The sequence below is a fragment of the Diceros bicornis genome, chromosome 5 (genome assembly GCF_020826845.1).
Source record: "Diceros bicornis minor isolate mBicDic1 chromosome 5, mDicBic1.mat.cur, whole genome shotgun sequence".
Classification (NCBI taxonomy): Eukaryota; Metazoa; Chordata; class Mammalia; order Perissodactyla; family Rhinocerotidae; genus Diceros; species Diceros bicornis.
Genome location: NC_080744.1, coordinates 14813087 through 14831793, shown reverse-complemented (window position 1 = coordinate 14831793; position 18707 = coordinate 14813087). Strand labels below are relative to the sequence as shown.

Genomic DNA, 18707 nt, shown 5'->3' with positions numbered 1-18707 from the left:
GCTGAGTAAGGCCGGCCCCGTGGCTTAGCGGTTAAGTGCGCACACTCTGCTACTGGTGGCCCGGGTTCGGATCCCGGGCGCACACCGACGCACCGCTTCTCCGGCCATGCTGAGGCCGCATCCCACATACAGCAACTAGAAGGATGTGCAGCTATGATATACAACTATCTACTGGGCCTTTGGGGACAAAAAGGGAAAAAAGAGGAGGATTGGCAATAGATGTTACCTCAGAGCCAGTATTCCTCAGCAAAAAGAGGAGGATTGGCATGGATGTTAGCTCAGGGCTGATCTTCCTCACACACAAAAAAAGAAAACGTATGCATAAAAAAAAAAAAATAGATATCTGAGTAGAGGGCTAGGATAGGTAATCTGGATACCCATCTAAACTAGTGATTCTCAACTTTTCCTGTCCTCAACTTACCAGAGACTCAGATATTAGACATTGCTTGTCAATGGTTCTCTATAGGGGGGTCAACGAGGGAAAACCAAATTTGAGCATTAGTTGAACAAATCCAGAGTTAAATCCTCATATTCATTATTCCTTTTTTGTGTGTGTGTGAGGAAGATCAGCCCTGAGCTAACATCTGCCAATCCTCCTCTTTTTGCTGAGGAAGACTGGCCCTGGACTAACATCCGTGCCCATCTTCCTCCACTTTATATGGGACACCGCCACAGCACGGCTTGCCAAGCGGTGCGTCGGTGCGTGCCCGGGATCCGAACTGGCAAGCCCCGGGCCGCTGCAGTGGAGCGCGCGCACTTGTGCGCCACCAGGCCGGCCCCTCATATTCATTATTCTGCTTGAGATAGTATAAATACTATAACCATACCATAACCAGACATAACCATACCCAACTACTCTTAACTACTTCAAAACTAAATAATTACATATTATCCTCACCATCTCTAATAGTAATGATATAAATTGACTCTTTAAAAACACCAAACGTTTATATATTACTTGGTACCTCTGGAGTAGAAAACACTTTAAAAGTCTAGTCCTTAAAATTTAAGGCCAAAAATATTTACATTTGTAGAAAACAGCAAAACTTATTCTGGGAAGCATGGTAAAATATAATATGTCTAATTTTTTTAATTAGCAATATTTTTATGTTGAGACATGTTAAGATATATTTACTGCTTATCTGTCCACAGCAATCAATTCAGAAGTATAAATAATCAATATTTAACCAATGAGGAAACAAAATTATACCACTACATCAGCTGATTTTTCTCCTTGAATTTAATGAGTTTACATCAAAAAATTAGGTAGTCATTTTACGTTTAAGGAATAAAAATCTTAAAAAAAAAAAATACAAAGAGTGAAAGGATTTTAACCAAGTTTAAATTTCTTTTTGCCATAGTTTTTAACAATTCATCTCATCATATCTTATTGCCATGTGCAAATGCATTTGCAGCACCCATTACAATCATGAAACCAAATTTAAAGAAGTACATTATTAATAATGGCCCTCCGAGGAAACTGATATACTTTCTATTTAAAACTCTATGCTACACAAGCATTACATAATAATGCCATTCAACCACATGTTGTCACAAGAATCATCACCAAAGTTTTCTGGAAATGAGTCCACATAAGAATTAAATATTTAAAAAATGAAATGTTCCTTATTTTAACTTCAGCAAGATCTTTCTTTTTCATTATTAAGAAACATTTTAACAGTTTTAAAGCAAAAGCTGTTAGAGTCTAGATAGCTAAAACTGTACTCCTGAGTTCAAACTTACAGATAAGTCTTTTGTAAATAGTTCTCAATAAAATATCCTCCCTCCCCATCCCCCTGCCCCAAATCCTGTATTGTTTCTTACAAAACTTTAGTCAAGAGTAGAAATATATCCAGGCAGATGTATATGCCATACAATAGCAAGAACAGTAAAGCCCAACTAATGACTTTGGGTTTTAGAAATAGAAGGCAATTAAAATGTACTCAAAGTTACATTAAGAAAAGCTTTCACAGGGTAATATTGAAACAGTCACAAAGGTTAAGAAAATACTGATATCAAAGTACAAATGACTACAATGTTAAAATAGACAAAAACTACTATACAAGAGCCTCTTTTCAAATTAAAAATAAAGAACACAACACATGAGTCAGGATTATTTTCCTGTTCTACTCATGAATTTCAGTCTTCATATTCATACGGTTGGTTATGTTGACATCTAGTAGAGTTTCTTATGACATCTGATGAAGTCTCATTCCAACTTCAGAGGGTGGTTCTTCCCTCAGGAACTTCTCCATTCTGGTCACATCTTGGTCATTGTACGATTTCAAAGTAGTGCAATATCGCCATGATGTGCTGAGGCATGAAGACATAGCCCGTGTACAGTGCCATCCCCACAATGGAAACCAGCATGGAGTCTGAGTTGTAGTTAAGGAAACTCAATTGAATTTTTCTTAATTTATTGAAAACTAAATCTCAACATTTTTTCAACTGCTTTATACTGAAGCATCCATTCACTTAATGCTTTCTCGTATACATCAAGTATTTATATAGAACTAACAATTATAGTTACAGCCATAACAATAACACCATTCTAAGTTTTTTAGCTCACTTTATCTTCGCCACCACCTTACAAGCTAGGTACTGTTATTCTCCCTATTATTCTTCAAAACATCAGACTGCTTAAAATGAAGCATAGAAGGTAACACTGTCAACTAAGAAACACAAATGATAGGAATAAAATTGTATTTAATGACTGCAAAAGGTCTACCAACTTGAATAATAAAAACGTATGATCCAAGAATTTTAGAATTATTTAGACTAGAATGTGGCTAAAAGCATTGGCTTTAGAGCCAGACAAAGTCAAGGTCAATCATATACTAGTGACATACAAACCCATAGTATAGGGCCAGCCCCATGGCTTATCGGTTAAGTGCGCGCGCTCCGTTGCTGGCGGCCCGGGTTCGGATCCCGGGCGCGCACCGTCGCACCAATTCTCCAGCCATGCTGAGGCCGTGTCCCACATACAGCAACTGGAAGGATGTGCAGCTATGACACACAACTATCTACTGGGGCTTTGGGGGAAAATAAATAAATAAATAAAATTAAAAAAAAAAAAAACCCATAGCATCTGCTACTGTTAAACATTTATTATTATCACTAAACTTTGCAACGTCAAATAAAAATATCAATCTTGATAACCTAAACAATAAACATTTTGAACTGTGTTCTTTTCTCCTCATTCCAAAAGGAACTGAAACTATACATATGCAAATCAACAAGGGCCCTCCTTTTGGGCCACACAAAATACTGCTAACAAAAATTATGTAAAATCTAAGGGCTTTCACTTTGCAGGGTCATGTAGCCATGCTAAGAGAAATAACTGCTTCCGAATGGGGACCATGATTTATTAATTCCTTCATTCATATTCTCTCTCTGTCTCCCTCTCCCTCACCCCCATCTTTCATACCTTTCAGCTCTCCATATTAGCAGTTTTATAATACTTTACATTCTTTTATGAGAAGATAGGATTTAAATAAACAATAGGCTTACTACCAACCAGTATTTGTATAACAGTTTAGTTGACAAAACTCTACTATATATTATCTTGCTTGACCCTTACATCTTTCCTGTGAAATGTTTATTATGACTATTACTCATTAAAGGCTAACACTAGAGTGACTGGTCCAGGGCCATACAAGAGCCAGAGCTCAAACAGAAGCCATCTGACTCAAACCCTAAATTCATTCCCCTCATCCAGCAAACATGGGGGAAAAGTCTCCCATAATCATTTTTCTTTAATTGACGTTTTAGCCCCCCTTAATCCAGTTACTTCTTAAACCTTCTATTTTCCACTTCATTTCTTTAAAAAAAAAAAAAAAAAGTATACACTCCCTGCTTCCATATCATTGCTCATCACCCAGACAACCGTCTGACTTCTAACCCTCCAGGCCATAGACACTGCTCTCAGGTCACCAAAGACCTCCTAACAAATCCAATGGCTATTTGAATTGACGCTATTTTAGTCCTTCCTCTTCAAAGCTTTTTCCAGTCTGAGCTGAGTACTTCTCCAGGGCTCTCCTCCCATCTCTCTCACCAAATTCCTGTTTCACTGGCTCTTCCCTGTTTGTCCCTTATGTGTAAGATGATTAGAATGAATTTTGTGCTTTTCTCCCACCCCTCCTCCTAGCATAGCAGCCATGCTCTTAGGGATGCTCTTAGGGTAGGCCTAACCCCATCCCATCTCAAGGGATAAGCTCTGACTGATTTTTTTTTTCCTGAGGAAGATTAGCCCTGAGCTAACATCTGTGCCCAGCTTCCTCTATTTTGTATGTGGGTCGCCACCACATCGTGGTTGACAAGTGGTGTAGGGCCGCACCCGGGATCTGAATCCGTGAACCAGGCCACCAAAGCAGACCACGTGGAACTTAACCACTATGCAACAGGGCCGGCCCCAAGCCCTGACTGATCTTAACCAATTAATAAACACTTTTCTTTATAACAATGACCACCCTCAAAACTGATCAACCAGCTCAAAATTTAGGACTTCTGCCAGGAACTCAGGAAGGCAGATACTCTTCTCTCCTAGAAGAGTATGATGTGCTGATGGAATCCTGGAATCACTGGGTCACTTTGCCTCCATGAGGAAAGCAAAACTCAGGACAACGCTGACACGTGAAGATAGTGAAACAAAAATAATCACAGAAACATGGAGCTGGAACCCTGATCAAATCACCACCAGAAGCCCACTCCACCACTGGATTTACAGATACATAAGCCAATAAATTCCTCTTACTATTAATCCAGTTTTAGATTTTCTTTGTTATACTTGCAGCTGAAAACATTCTAAATAATAAAATGAGTTCCCAATGTTTTGTCTTGGGCCCTGTACACTCTTATAACTTAAACAATCACCTTAATGTTGTTGACCTGACCTCACCTTCCATAGTGCAGACAAGTATTTCCTGTGACTTACTGAACATTTCCACCAATGACATTTCTAAGGTACCTTAAGTTCAACAGAGCCAAAACTGAACTCATTACTTTCTCCAAAACTACCTCTCCCTATGAGTCCTATTTTTCAACTACTTGAAAAGAGTTGATATAACCATTGATTAACTCTTTGCCTAGTCAATCTAGAAACTTCTTTGATTCCTGCTCCCCAAATTTAAATTATCTAAGACTTCTCAGTTCTTCCCAAACCCTACAAATGACTCACATCTTGTTCCCCTACACCAATCAATGATAAATGACTGAGGTATTTATCATCCCTTACTCAATCATGTAAAAGCTCCCATTTTAGTCTGCGAGGCACTTTCCATGACACTCCTGACTAGTGATCCTTTTAACATACATTAGGCTTCCCAATGCCTATAGCACTTGAATTCTAAGCCAAGCAACCAAGGATCTTTCCAACCTAAGTACCTGTCTTAGATTGGAGTCCACAGAAGTGGACAGGAATTGAGAAATTGGGGCAGGGATTCTTATACAAGTTATTTTTGAGGGCGTTTTATCAGAATGGGAATGAGTAGAGCAGAACAGAGTGGGGGCGGGGGGGCGGACAGTGGAGCTACATCAGTTCAGGGGCTCAGCTTCCACAGACGGCTCTGGCACACGCATTGTACCACACGTCAGTGTTGCTTTGAGGTAGGAGGCCTGACCTTTTGTATCTCTTTAGCAGTCAGTCATTGGCTACAGGATGGGGTGAGGAAAAACCACCTGGGCAAGACGGCCGCCCTGGCCAAGGGCGATACCCCAGAGAAGAGGGCGGCTAGCAGGCATAGCAGACAACACTCAACATTCTGCTGGGGGAAAGGTACTTCAGCTAGTAAGGGGGATCGAGGTGGGGACCAAGAGCATCCACTATGCTACTTTTCCATCGTACATCCCAACATCCCAAATCATCCCCAACAAACACACAGCCTACTCGCAGCCATATTACATGAGTCTCAGAAAACAATGTTTTATGTTTTCATATTGCTCTCCTTTTGCTTATGGTTAAATAATAATATGAGTAAGAATAAGGGTAGTAGCAGCCACTTTCGTTTTGTGAATACCAAGTGTGTGCCCGGCACTGTGTTAAGCCTTTCAACTCAAGTAACACCCCAAAATCAGAGTAAGTGATCAAGCCAATTCCAAAGCAAATCAGTCAAACTCCAAAAATCTGTGTTCTCAACCACTCTACTATAATACTTTCCTATATGTGAAAAGTCCTATTCCTCCCAGTAAAACTTAATCATTCTTAGAGCTCAGCTAGTTATCTCCTCTTATATGAGGCCTTCCCTAGCACTCAGATTTTTCCCATTCTTACCCCAACCTCCTGGCAGAATTGATTACTCCCTAATGCTCCTAAAGCTCATTACTCATATAATATAGCACTTATCACCTGACATTACCTACTTGTAGATATATTTATCTCATCCAGATCCAATTCCTTGAACACAGGAACAAAGTCTTATTACTGCTGTACCTCCAACTAACATAACATATGTTCACTAAATACTTGATGAATAAAGGAATTGCTCAAGAAACATTATAGGACTCTAGATTTACTGCAGTGCTTTCTACATATTCTACACATTACCGTGACTGACAAACTTTATAGTGACTACAGAAAAGAAAACCAAAATCTGCTTCTAGGCAATACTGTATTTTCAGAATGCTTTTTGGGTTTTTTACAGCTTTTACATAAGTCTTATAAATGTATACACCAAGCAAATGATATGGTGTAGTAATAACCTTCAGGTCATTGGCTCAAATTTAAGTAAGGAGTGATTACTAAAAACAGCCCTCTGAATGATTATATTACATCCTCTTTATGGCACTATATTTCTTCAACTTAGTATGGAGAATATATCGTTAAGAAACATGCATAAATTAGCTTAACAGATATTACTCCACTATAAGACAAGAATCTCAAGCTTAAGCTCAATTTTGTGAACACTAAATTGTCAAACTTTTAAAATTTTTATATGCACATAGAATCATGATGTTTTTCTAAATGAAACAAAAATTTATCAAAACTTGAAAAGGTTTTTTCTTGGTTAAAATGTAAGATACTGGAGTTCATGACTTTATATGGCATTACGCTATGATGCATACACATGGAGTACCAGCAGTAAGAAATACATGGCAATTACATATGCTAAATTCAGGATAGTGGTTACTCAGTGGGGTGAAATGGGAAGAGGAAGCAGGGAGGAGCAACTGAGAAGGGGCGTAAAGGGGCTTCAAATGTATTAGCAATGTTTTTCTTCAGCTAGTTGGTAGTACATGCACATTCATTATATTAGCCTTTATGGGCTTTTTTGTATGCCTGAATACAAAACACAATACAAATACAAAAGTCAACTTTTTTTAATAAGAACTGTAAAGGAAAATGGAACTGCATACAGTAGTAGACTAAAAACAATTTTGTATGAAGGATCTTCCTCCCTTACAAAGTTTGGGTTAAGCATCATTGGATCTAATTTGTTACTAGGAAATAAACAGAAAGTCTTAGCTCTCGGAAACAGAATAAACAACTCTCAATTCTGGCCAAGATAGACAGAAAATGATCGAAAGTCATTTGAACCTAGATGCAAATGCCAGTTTATAAGCTGCTCAAAAAAACTTAACCTAACCTTTTACCCAGAGCCATTTATTAAATTTAACTTTTATCTTGTGTCCCCCCAAAAATGTTCCTATATTCTGATCCCATTTCTACTTATTTCAAGAATTACAATAATTAAATAAGACTCTAAAAGTAAGTTTTCTACACAATTAAATTTCAAAATCATTCCCAAAAATTATCCTAAAGCTCTAAACCATAAGAGAATATTTAAAACTGACTTCACTGTACAGTGACACACACTAAGTGAACAAGTAGACAATGGGACCGTGAGGACTTTCTACCAGCTTTAATAATCACCTTGCAAAAAATGCAAAAAGAAAGCACCGTGTATAAGTAGCTGTCTACAAATGCAACTTAAGCAATTTTAGCCATGCAGTTGAAATAGCTCCAATGTACTGAGTTGAATATTCCCTGATATTACACTTGGCATCATTTAAAATGGTAGATTTACTGACATCCTTAGACATTGGTACCGGGAGCACCACGGCACTGGAGGAGAGCTAGGTTTGAGTTGTGATTCTGCCAATCCCTAGTTGTGTCAACAATTCTCTGATCACTAGTCTCCTTATCTACAAAATGGGGACATATCACCTACCTTTCAGGGTTGATATGAGAATCTGGAATCAAATCTATTTCACAACACAAGGTAATATAATCCTCATTAAAACTATCGTTTGAGGGCTTGGGCATTTAACGTCATGACTCAGACCTATATTTGGGAATTTAATTAATTCCCCAAATTCCTGCTATTAGTTATTAATTTATAGTATAATCCTGGGATATCACAACTTCTCTGGACCCGAGTTTCTTCTCCATAAAATGAGGCTCCTTCCTACATTAACATTTTAGGATCCCACTTGTTTGGAGAGGACATTTAGGCACCACCTCTCAATCATCCTTAACGTAATCTTCTGTTTGAGACACTGAGACACACACAAACACACAGAAAAAATGTAAATAATCAATGTTATATAATACACACATATTGGAAGGTAATACACAAAGTGATAAGAGTAGTCCTTCCATTTACTAAACTCTTAGTGTTGTTTGTATAAGTATCAGTAGGTGTACACAGATTAATCAGGTCTATATTTTAGAGGGGACTCCAGGATTCAAGAAACAGAGAATAAAATTAGTGAAATCTAGAACATAACAAACAACAAACCTCAAAAACTAAAAAATAGGCTTTTCTGTTTTGTGTGTTTATAACTGTCTCTACCTCTGAATTTTAAGTGCTTGAGAGCAAGAGCACCTGGGCGGCTCCTTTGCTCCCAGCTGTAGCGTACTGTTAGCTCAAGCAGGCACCTCATAAATCATTCAAGAACTGAGCAGATAACGTGCCATGATATGTGCAGGCGCGGCAGATAAACGTTTGTACAAGGGGTGAATGAACAATCAGAGGTTATTTATAACCTGGACACAACATAAATATTTTATGAGTTCAATGGATTTAAAAGCAAATAGATGTGAAACCATATTATCTGTATGTTGTTTGCTGTTTCTTTAACAGGGATGTCCAACTAATCACAAGCTGACACATTTACAGCTAGATGGGAAAAAATAGAGGGTTTCTGCCCACACAAGCGCCATCCCCAACCCTTTTCCCAGCAGCTTAAAAAAAAAAAAAGCCCAATAACAAAGAGAGGAAATGCTTTAAAGACAAGTACCATACATCAGAAGCAAGACCACAGTAACTAACATTTCCTGTCCCAATCAGTAACTCCGCCCTATCACCGCCTGCCTTAGTAACCTACTTAGAAGACGTGGAGAAATCAAGAGTACTTTCTCACTGGGAAAAGGCCAGGAACATTTGTTCCAGTGGGTATGACTTACACCTCTTCACTAATCTAAAGAATTTCAATGCTTTAAGTCTCTGCACTGGTCACATCAAAAAATAAAGCTAAAATGTCATCTAAAACAATGCAATCTTCTACTAGTCAAATTCCTTTTCTAAAATCATTCTAAAATGCTACTTTTATCCTTAGAAATACTAAAAAGTTTTGATAAATCTGATTTATTTTAAGGAACTACCTTAATGAAAAAAGAAAAAGCACTTGACAAAGTATTACCGTAGGCTGTTTGGTGAAAAGCAATCAGAGCCCTAAGTGAAAGCAGCTGTCGGCTACTGACTGCCGCTCCAAAAAGAAAACCTTCCTTATTACTGTGGGTTTTTCCCCTTGATCTCAAAAAACTGGAGATCATCACCAAGAGAAATGTTAAGAAAGTTTATTTTTACCAAATATATCAACTGTCTCTTGATACTTTTCTAGTTGCCTTAAAATGAAAGCAAGTGGAAGAAGTGGCTACTGTGACAGTCCTGGGTATGTCAGCCAACGTGGTATTCTTGGGTCACATTAAAGGATACCCCAGCAACACCAAAAATTAGTGTTTAGCAAGCAAAACCCATTCTACGAGCTTTCTGTAGTGCTCATTATACCAAAGTATGGAAATTACTTTAGAAACCACAAATTCATGACAACCTCCTGAAAAACTAAACAAACAAAAAAGCGTGCTGTTGAAACCAGCAATAATCATGTTCAACTCCGAACTGAAATCCTGGACATGGTTTGTAGCTCTGAGCCCAGAGACACCAAGGCTATGTGCTGCTGTGCACCTTTATAACTAAAGCTTCTATTAATTTCTATAAAGATGTGAAGTCCCAGGGTCAAGGGGAAAAAAATTCCCAGTCTGCTCTCAAATATAATCTGTTCTGCTACAGTGTGTTTCTGGAACACCAGTAGGTCACACATGACTAGTATAGCATAGGAGCCGCATTGTTTCATCTGGGATCTTTCATAAATTGGGGGAGCCAGATTAATGGGAAATGAATTATAACCTTCAGCAGGAAAATCCTTCAGCTCAGCTACTGCACAGGCAGGAGTCCTTTTAGCTCATTTTAAGAAAATTAAAAATGAACATCTGCACCTGGCTCCCTCTTCAGAAGGGTGGACCTCTAAGCCAGCACAGCTCTCAGCTAGTGGCAGCTTGCTCTGCCCCCACCCCACGCCTCCTCAATGGCAGCCCACACCACCTGTATTACCTCATTTCCAGTCAACTCTGTCCATGTGTTTCTAATGTCCCCCAAGGCAGCCTGCAGCCTGCCTGCCCGGGGTTATCCAAGTTATCCCCCAAGGTGCAGATTACTGTTTTTGTTAGTGCCTTTACTAAGTTGCATGGATTTTCAGTGGTCTGGTCCAATGCCATTTTCCCATAAATCCTATTATTGGGGGATTTTTCAAGAACACATATAACATGTGATGGCCAAAATTATTGTATTAGTAGTAATTCTACTTTTCATAACTACTGATCATAAATACTATCTTTCTATCATTCCATAACTTCTATTTTTTAAGCATTCCTGTTTCTGAAAAGTATATATACCCAATTAAGTATATGTAGTTTTAATTATTAAACTTGAGCATTGAGGGTTTTTTTTGAAAAAAAATCAAAAGAATTTATCTTGTCTTTGCTCCTAAGTACCATAAACATCACAACACTCAAAGCCTGGGCCGGCTGGGGGCGGGGGGGAGTCACAAAGTCTTGAAGAATATGAAGCAGTGGAGACAGGACCCACAGTCACCTCTACTGACAAATCGATGGTATCACATGCTGAAACACTGTAGAATATCTATGTGTGCTCTGTTCCCACTGCTATCAACCACCCATGACGTTCCCTGCCCTGGTCCTGGTACAGACCACCTGGTTCTTGTGTAGCATGATTTTCTTCATCTTCCACCTTTCCTGAAAGCTGCTAAAGAAAAAGTTATAATATCCTAAGAAGTACAGATAAGGGACATTCTAACATTCTCACTTAGCCAGCCAAATATCAAGGCAGTATACAACAGGCTGGAGCAGCTGTCTTCAAACTAAAGCACAGGAGCCCTGGAGGTACAAGAAGACTTTCCAGAAGGTTAGGATCGGTTAAGGGGAATCAGTTTACAGATCTTCAGATTCCACTGCATTCTCTCCTAAAGCTGATCTGAGATTGTTGTGATCAGCTAGTTCTCCTTCCTCCTCCAACTTACAACTTCACTTCCCCCACTTTACTTCCTGAATCTTACAATTTTGCATTTCCCCAGGGTATAAAACAACCTCTGGGACAGCAAACAAAGGAATAATAACTAACTTGGGTTGTACTTTATTTCATTCAGATAACAAACTCCTGGCACAGCTCCAGCCTCATCTAACTTGAATTCAGAAGTGAGACATTTTTCCAACCTGAGCCCAGCAGAATGGCTCCCGCAAAGAAGAATGGCAGAAGAAGTGCTGTTGTGCCATCAATGAGGTAGTGGCCAGAGAACACACTGTCAACATTCACAAGCACGCCCATGGAGCGGGCTTCAAGAAGACTGCCACTCAGACACTCAAAGAGATCCAGAAATTTGCCATGAAGGAGATGGGAACTCCAACCGTATGCTTTGACACCAGGCTCCAGAAAGCTGTCTGGGCCAAAGGGATAAGGAACGTCCCAAACTGTATTCATGTGCCTTTGTCCAGAAAACGTCATGAGGGTGAAGACTCACCGCACAAGCTTTCGTTTCCTACATACCTGTCACCACCTTCAAAAATCCCTACAGTCAATGTGAATGAGAACTAACCACTGACTGTCAAATAAAGTTATAAAACCAAAAAAAAAAAAAAAAAGTGAGACAGGAGTGAAGATGTTTACATAACAATTACTTGAACAGAAAAATGGCACTGAGCTTGTTCTGACAGAAATTAAGGCTGATACTGCCTATTTGGCTTCACAATGAGGACTGGCTTTGTCAATTAGGTTATGTACTGCACATTTTCTATGAATTATAAAAGAAAAAATTATAGTTTGAAGGTTTTAACAAAAATATACAATAATAAAATACACGTATGAAAAGCAAGAAATTAAATCGCTTGTAACTGTGTACATTACTATGAAAGATTTCAGATGTCAACTTAAATGAGCGAGAGGATACATAGCCCATGCTTTCTTCCTTTTAGGGGCTCCCAAAAAATCTGAATCACGCTGGGCTGGAGGACTGTAAGTATTAATTATCAGTCACAGTTATTACTACCTCTACTTTCCCATTTAGCCCTCCTGGTCACAGAAAGCTGCATTCATTTCTACAACAGGAAGATTGAAAGGAAATGGCATAAAATACAAAAGAAAGACTGGAAATTGTTGGGAAGAAATTCTTTTTCTATGTAAGTTTGAAGGTAGTGCAAAATGTTCAGGTTATTTCAAGGTTCTTCTGAAATCACATTTTGCTTGAAAGTATGTTGATAAAAATCCTTCTAAAAGACATTAAGTTTCTTTACTAAGAATATTTTCTAGAAGTAACTTTCTCTGATATTAAGAATTTTGCCTAATCACCAAATCACATGCTGATTTTTACTGGAAGTCTATTTCAAGCGTCAAATGACTCTATATGTCCAAACATTTTCCTCAAAAGAGGAGTTCGTTAGGAAAAAAGTTTTAGTAGAAGAGTCTGGTGACCTGGAGTTTTAATGATAATTCCCTTTACTGACTAGCTTAGAGGAAGCACTACCAAACAGAGAGAGGCAGTGATCTAAAGGACCCCAATGGCCAAAATATAGCGGGTTTTTTGGTCAATTTTGTTGTGTTTGTTGTGTTTATCTAAAAAATATATTTTATATGGAAACTATACAAAAAAGAAATACTAACTTAATTGTGGGGAACCATATGCAATCATTATTAGTACCTCCAAAAGTGGCATGGCAAAATATACTACTCAACCACCTCTCTAATGGCTTACAAAAACTTTGACTTCAACAAACCATGCATTATTAAACAACACATAGGGGCTGGCCTGGTGGCGCAAGCGGTTAAGTGTGCGTGCTCCACTGCGGCGGCCCGGGGTTCGCCGGCTCGGATCCTGGGCGCGCACTGATGCACTACTTGGCAAGCCATGCTGTGGCGGTGTCCCATATAAAGTGGAGGAAGATGGGCACGGATGTTAGCCCAGGGCCAGTCTTCCTCGGCAAAAAAAGAGGATTGGCAGATGTTAGCACAGGGCTGATCTCCTCACAAAAAAGAAATAAAGAAAATAAAATTATTAAACAACACATATTAAAAGCATTTTCCTGGTGTTCACAGAATATCGTAGGCGAGATGCCCAGAAAACTGCTAACACTGGTTGCCCCAGGGTGGCTGGCGCAGGGTGGGGAAAAAAACTCACCATCTACCTTTTTGTACCTTTTGAGTATTGAACCATGAGGATGCATAGTCTACTGTATTTACAATTTAGGAATTCGTATTTTCTAAACTCTCAAAAACTTTAATTACTCTAGTATACTGAGATGTGAAGAAAAATCCTTTTTGATTCTAGCTGTAAGCATTTGAGGATCCAGCAAAAATCTAAGAAAATAAATTAACTTAGTTGCTACTGAAAATAACATACAGCTTAAAATTTTCAACGTTCTTCTCTTTGTTATCATTCAAAGCCTACCTCAATCCCACCTGTGCTTCTACCTTTGCCTCCTCTCAGCATCCTTAACCTATTCCAAACCGTGCAACCAAAGTAAACCTTTTCAACCGTAGAGGCAGATCGGATCACTCCTCTCTCAAAACCTTCCAAGAGCACTCTTTTTCACTAACATGATAAGCCAAAGTCCTTACAAGGACCTCTACGACCTCCACTGACTCTGACCTCACTGCCTATTAGTCTCCCCCATGCTCGCTCTGCTCCAGCCATCCCTGCCTCCGTGATGGCCTTCGCACATGCCAGGCAAGCTGTGGACTTGGGAACTTTGCACTGGCTATTCCCTCTGCCAGCTATGCTCCTCCCTCAAATTTCTACCCTGCTAACTTCCTCATCTCCTTTACATTTTTACTCAAATATTCTTTCTCAATGAAGCCTCTCCTGATATCCTCTTTAAAAACAAGAACTCCATCCCATCCGCACAGTTCTTATCCCCCAACCCTGACCTACTTTTCTGCTTTCCATGTGCTTACCGCTTAACATACTATAGACCTCACTTATTATACAAGTTCCACAAGGACAGGGATCTATGTCTCAGGTGCTCACTGATGTATCACAAGCTCCTAGGCCAGCATCCAGCACAAGGTACGCACATCTAGTATCTGCTGAATTAATAAATGGCCCCAATCTGCTTTCTCAACTCGACTTTCCCCCTCGTCTGCCTTAAAGAATCCCTGCTCCAGCCAGTCAGCCTGGCGCACTTGCCACCTCAGCACACCTCTGCACCCCAGTCCATACCTTCTTCCCATCTGGGGGGAAAAAACATTTAAATACTTCCTTAAAAGTTCTCTGAGCACCCCAGTCCACTGTGCTCTTCCTGCCCTGCATCCCAAAGCACTTGCTGCCCAGCTCCCTCAGCTGAAATGACAAGAGGAGGATCCATCGGAGAACGTGTGTAAATTCTTATTTTTCCTAAAACATGGCTTTAATTTCCTTGAAGGAAGAAATGAAGTCCATCTTCTTGGAAACTTAGTACAGAACTCAGTACATTAAAAATGAGAAAAAAAGGGGTGAGTCCAGTGGCATAGTGGTTACTTTCACGCACTCCACTTCAGCGGCTGGGGTTTGCGTGCTCGGATCCCAGGCACAGACCTACACACTGCTCATCAAGCCATGCTGTGGCAGCGTCCCACATACAAAATAGAGGAAGACTGGCACAGATGTTAGCTCAGGGACAATCTTCCTGAAGCAAAAAGAGGAAGATTGGCAACGGATGTTAGTTCAGGGCCAATCTTCCTCACCAAAAAAAAAAAAAAAGAGAGAGAGAGAAAGAAACTGTTCCTAGGTTGTATTTTTTCCATTCAAAATGAAAAGAGCTTTGAGTCTCATGGAGAAAAGAAATATATATTCTTATGATTTATTTTCCTACTTTATTAAATATTAAAATGTCAGTGAAAAATTTGTTACTGGATTGGAGTGACTCTACTTAACAGGTACGAGCACCTCCCTTCATCTCCTGAATTCTTACTCCAAAGCCTAGAAGGCCCTACAGGATCTGACCTCCTTCTCTACTATTCACACCTCCTTTACTCCGGCTCAGCACACTGGCTCCTCAGCTATCCTTGAAACAGGCCAGACATGCTGATGCTTTGGGGCGTCCGTACCGACTGCTCCTTCTGCCTGCTATGCTCATTCCCCTGGAATTCTCTCCTTGTTTAAATCTTTCTAAATGTCCCCTTCCTGACTACGCTAGCTAAAACTGAAGAACACTCCCTTTTCCTTACTTCCTATCCTCTTTTCTGTTTTATTTTTCTCTACAACAGCTATAATCTATTGGTCTATATTTTTTACTTATTTACCTGGTGGAATTAGAATAAATATTTTATGTTTTATCTAATTTTCTAGCTCCACTATCTAAAATATAGTATCTGGCAATTTGCAAGTACATAATACTTGAGGAATACAGAATTCCGCAAACATGCGTATTTTACAAATGAGTAGACAGAGCAATGCAAATTTTGTTAACATCTCCAAAACAAATCAAAGAAGCTGTTTCAATCTATAGCATGTTCTACTTCTTTAAATTTGATTTCTCTCCAAGAACTGAACTCTGTTCATCAGAAACAGCCAAGCTCCAAAGCTACCTTAAAAGTGGTTTAAAATCAGGTCTCTTTTACCATTCCCAAATATTTCTGCAATTGCTTTGAAATAACAAATCAATATATAAACAAATGTTTCTCAAGCATTATTTGTGTGCCCAGCACAGTAGTTTTAAAAAAACTCTTTTCTTGAAGAAACATGGACTGTCTTTCAGGGGAAATCTAATTCCTAACATAAATCAAAAAACTGCCCACATTTTGCTTAAAATAAATATAAGTATAAAATGCCATGGAAACATAAGAAGCCGTAGAGAGATAGCAAATATAACCCAGTGATTACAGAAAAAAAAAACTTTATTTTTTAATTAAAAAAACAAGGCTAAAATAACTTTACTTATGCTTCAAATTATTTAATAAAGTATTTTTAATCTTTCCACCTCCCCTCAAAAGCATGGTTACAATGTTATCCAATGAGGCTCTACAGGGAGTGTCTCACTGGTTACAAAACTTGTCTTGGTTACAAAACCTGGTCTTCTTCCTTTCCATCTGATGGCCGCCAATAGGGAAAGGGGGCTTTTGAAACATGTTAAAAACTTCCCCTCCAGAGATGGAGGTCAATAGTTCTCTCAGTCTGTGCTGGTCTCCTTCTATAATATTCATTGTAATACTACTTAGCACTTACATGATTCATTTTATTGTTACCTTCTGTCTTACCGCAAGTGTCACTTAGCATTTTTTTGGTAAGATACAAAGCATGTCTGCACATGGAAACTGTTCAGACGTTGGTTGATAAAAAAATGCCCAACTACAAAATCGCCTAACGACAAATTCCTCAGAAAGTATCCCGTTGTTAAGCAATACATGACTGTACCCATTTTACAAGGATGACCTCATGAGCTCTAACCTACAGAACTCAGAGTGAAATTAAACTGTAGCTACAAATAAATGGTGCAGGAAATCAAAGCGTACTTTCCATTCTGACTTAAAATCCAAAATATGCATGCCAGTTCTTAAGTTCCAGGTTTGGAAAGAAATGCCAACAATAACAAAAATAAGTAAATTTACTTGTAAGCAGCCAAGATTCCTCCTCGAAAGTGTTGAAACAAGACTCAGCTTTGAGTACAATCTATACTAGTTCAATACAAATAAACACATTTATTAAGACTTGGAATGAAATTAACCAGTCACTCTACCAGAATGCAACGATGCACTTGCAAAGTCATTCTGAAGTTACTCCAAAATAAACCACAATGAAAAGGAGAAACCCTGCGTGAAGTAAGCAAGTTAAATAAATGTTTCATATTGGCCCCCAAGTTAAACAAAAAGTTACAACTCATTATTAGCATTTATTCCGCAAGAATAATATCAAGAGATGTAAACATAGACAAATGGAGACACGAACATCACAGACTTCACGGAGCCTATCTTCACAACAGTGAATTATTAATTGAGGTTGTTATGAAAGTTAAATAAGTTAAGATACAGGCAACGTGCTTAGCACGGTTGCTTGGCTTGCAGTAAACACTCAACAGTCACTAACAAGTATTTATCAGCTATCTACGAAAACACAAGTTTCAAATACTATCTACGACTAACCACAATTCCTTTTCTGGGCTCCACTTCTACAGACTGTGCAAACAGCAAATTAATGAATAAAAACACACTTTTACAACTAGCCATCTTGAAGACCAAAAAGGTACAATAACTGCTTTCAAAGACTGTATTGGGGTGTCATCAACACAAATTCACAAACCGATTTTAAAACTGGTTAGCATTCTCATTAGGGCTAAAGCCAGCTAAATCAGGGACAGCTAAAGGTCAAAGGCGTCCAAGCCGGGAGCGACTTGCTCCACTTACACGGTCCCTGCCTCTCACAGGAACAGGGCACTGAATCCAAGGCAGGCGCGGCCGAAGTGCAGGTGAGGACACACCAGGTTAAACATCGCCCGAGGGGACTTTCTCCAGGAATAAAGACGATTCCACCCCGGGTCAAGCGACTCACAGGCGATCGGGTCTCAAGAGTTCTCGCCCCCCACTCCGCCGGCGCGCCCCCTCGGTCCCGAGCCCTCCGCCCGCGCGCCTGCCGCGCAGAGGCCAGTCCGCGCGCGCGGCTCCTGCGGGGCCGCCTCTCCGCCCTCCGCCCGCGGGCCCCGGGCCCTGGGCCCTGGAGGATGCCGCCCCGGCCCCGCGCCCCGCCCCGGCCCCCGCGCGCGCGGCCCGGGCAGGATACTGAACACGGTCCGCTCCCACGGCTCCAGCATGTAGAGCGCCGTGACCAGCAGGTACTGGTAGTAGAACCAGGACATCTGCTTCCAGGCCCGCGCCAGCGCCATCCCCGCCACGCGCCTCCCGCGTTGCGGACGAACGTCAGCCTGTCCGGCCAGCCTCCCGTTGGCCTCCTAAAGCCCCCGGTCGCCAGGCCCGCCCGCCTGCCACCCCGCGCCCATTGGCCCGCCCGGGCCGGCGCGTCACCCATGGGCACGCCCAGCCCCGCGCGCGCCCCGGCGGCCGGCCGCGAGCCCCGCCAGGCCGGCGTTCATTGGCCAGGCCGCTGCCTCGTGTCGCGCCCGCCCCCTCCGCGAGTTCCCCCTCCCCGGGCCGCGCCCACGCGAGCTGGAGGAC

General features: G+C 40.4%; 1 protein-coding gene and 1 pseudogene across 1 annotated transcript; one reads left to right on the top strand and one right to left on the bottom strand.

Annotated features, from left to right (window-relative positions):
* Positions 1-1222: 1222 nt before the first annotated feature.
* SPTSSA (serine palmitoyltransferase small subunit A) lies at positions 1223-18474 on the bottom strand. The gene is made up of 2 exons (XM_058540745.1): positions 18316-18474; positions 1223-2375 (listed from the first exon to the last, which is right to left on the bottom strand). The coding sequence occupies exons 1-2, from the start codon at positions 18416-18418 to the stop codon at positions 2272-2274; spliced, it is 207 nt and encodes a 68-aa protein (XP_058396728.1). The 5' UTR covers positions 18419-18474; the 3' UTR covers positions 1223-2271.
* Positions 11803-12167, top strand: LOC131405682 (large ribosomal subunit protein eL31-like; annotated as a pseudogene).
* Positions 18475-18707: the final 233 nt, after the last annotated feature.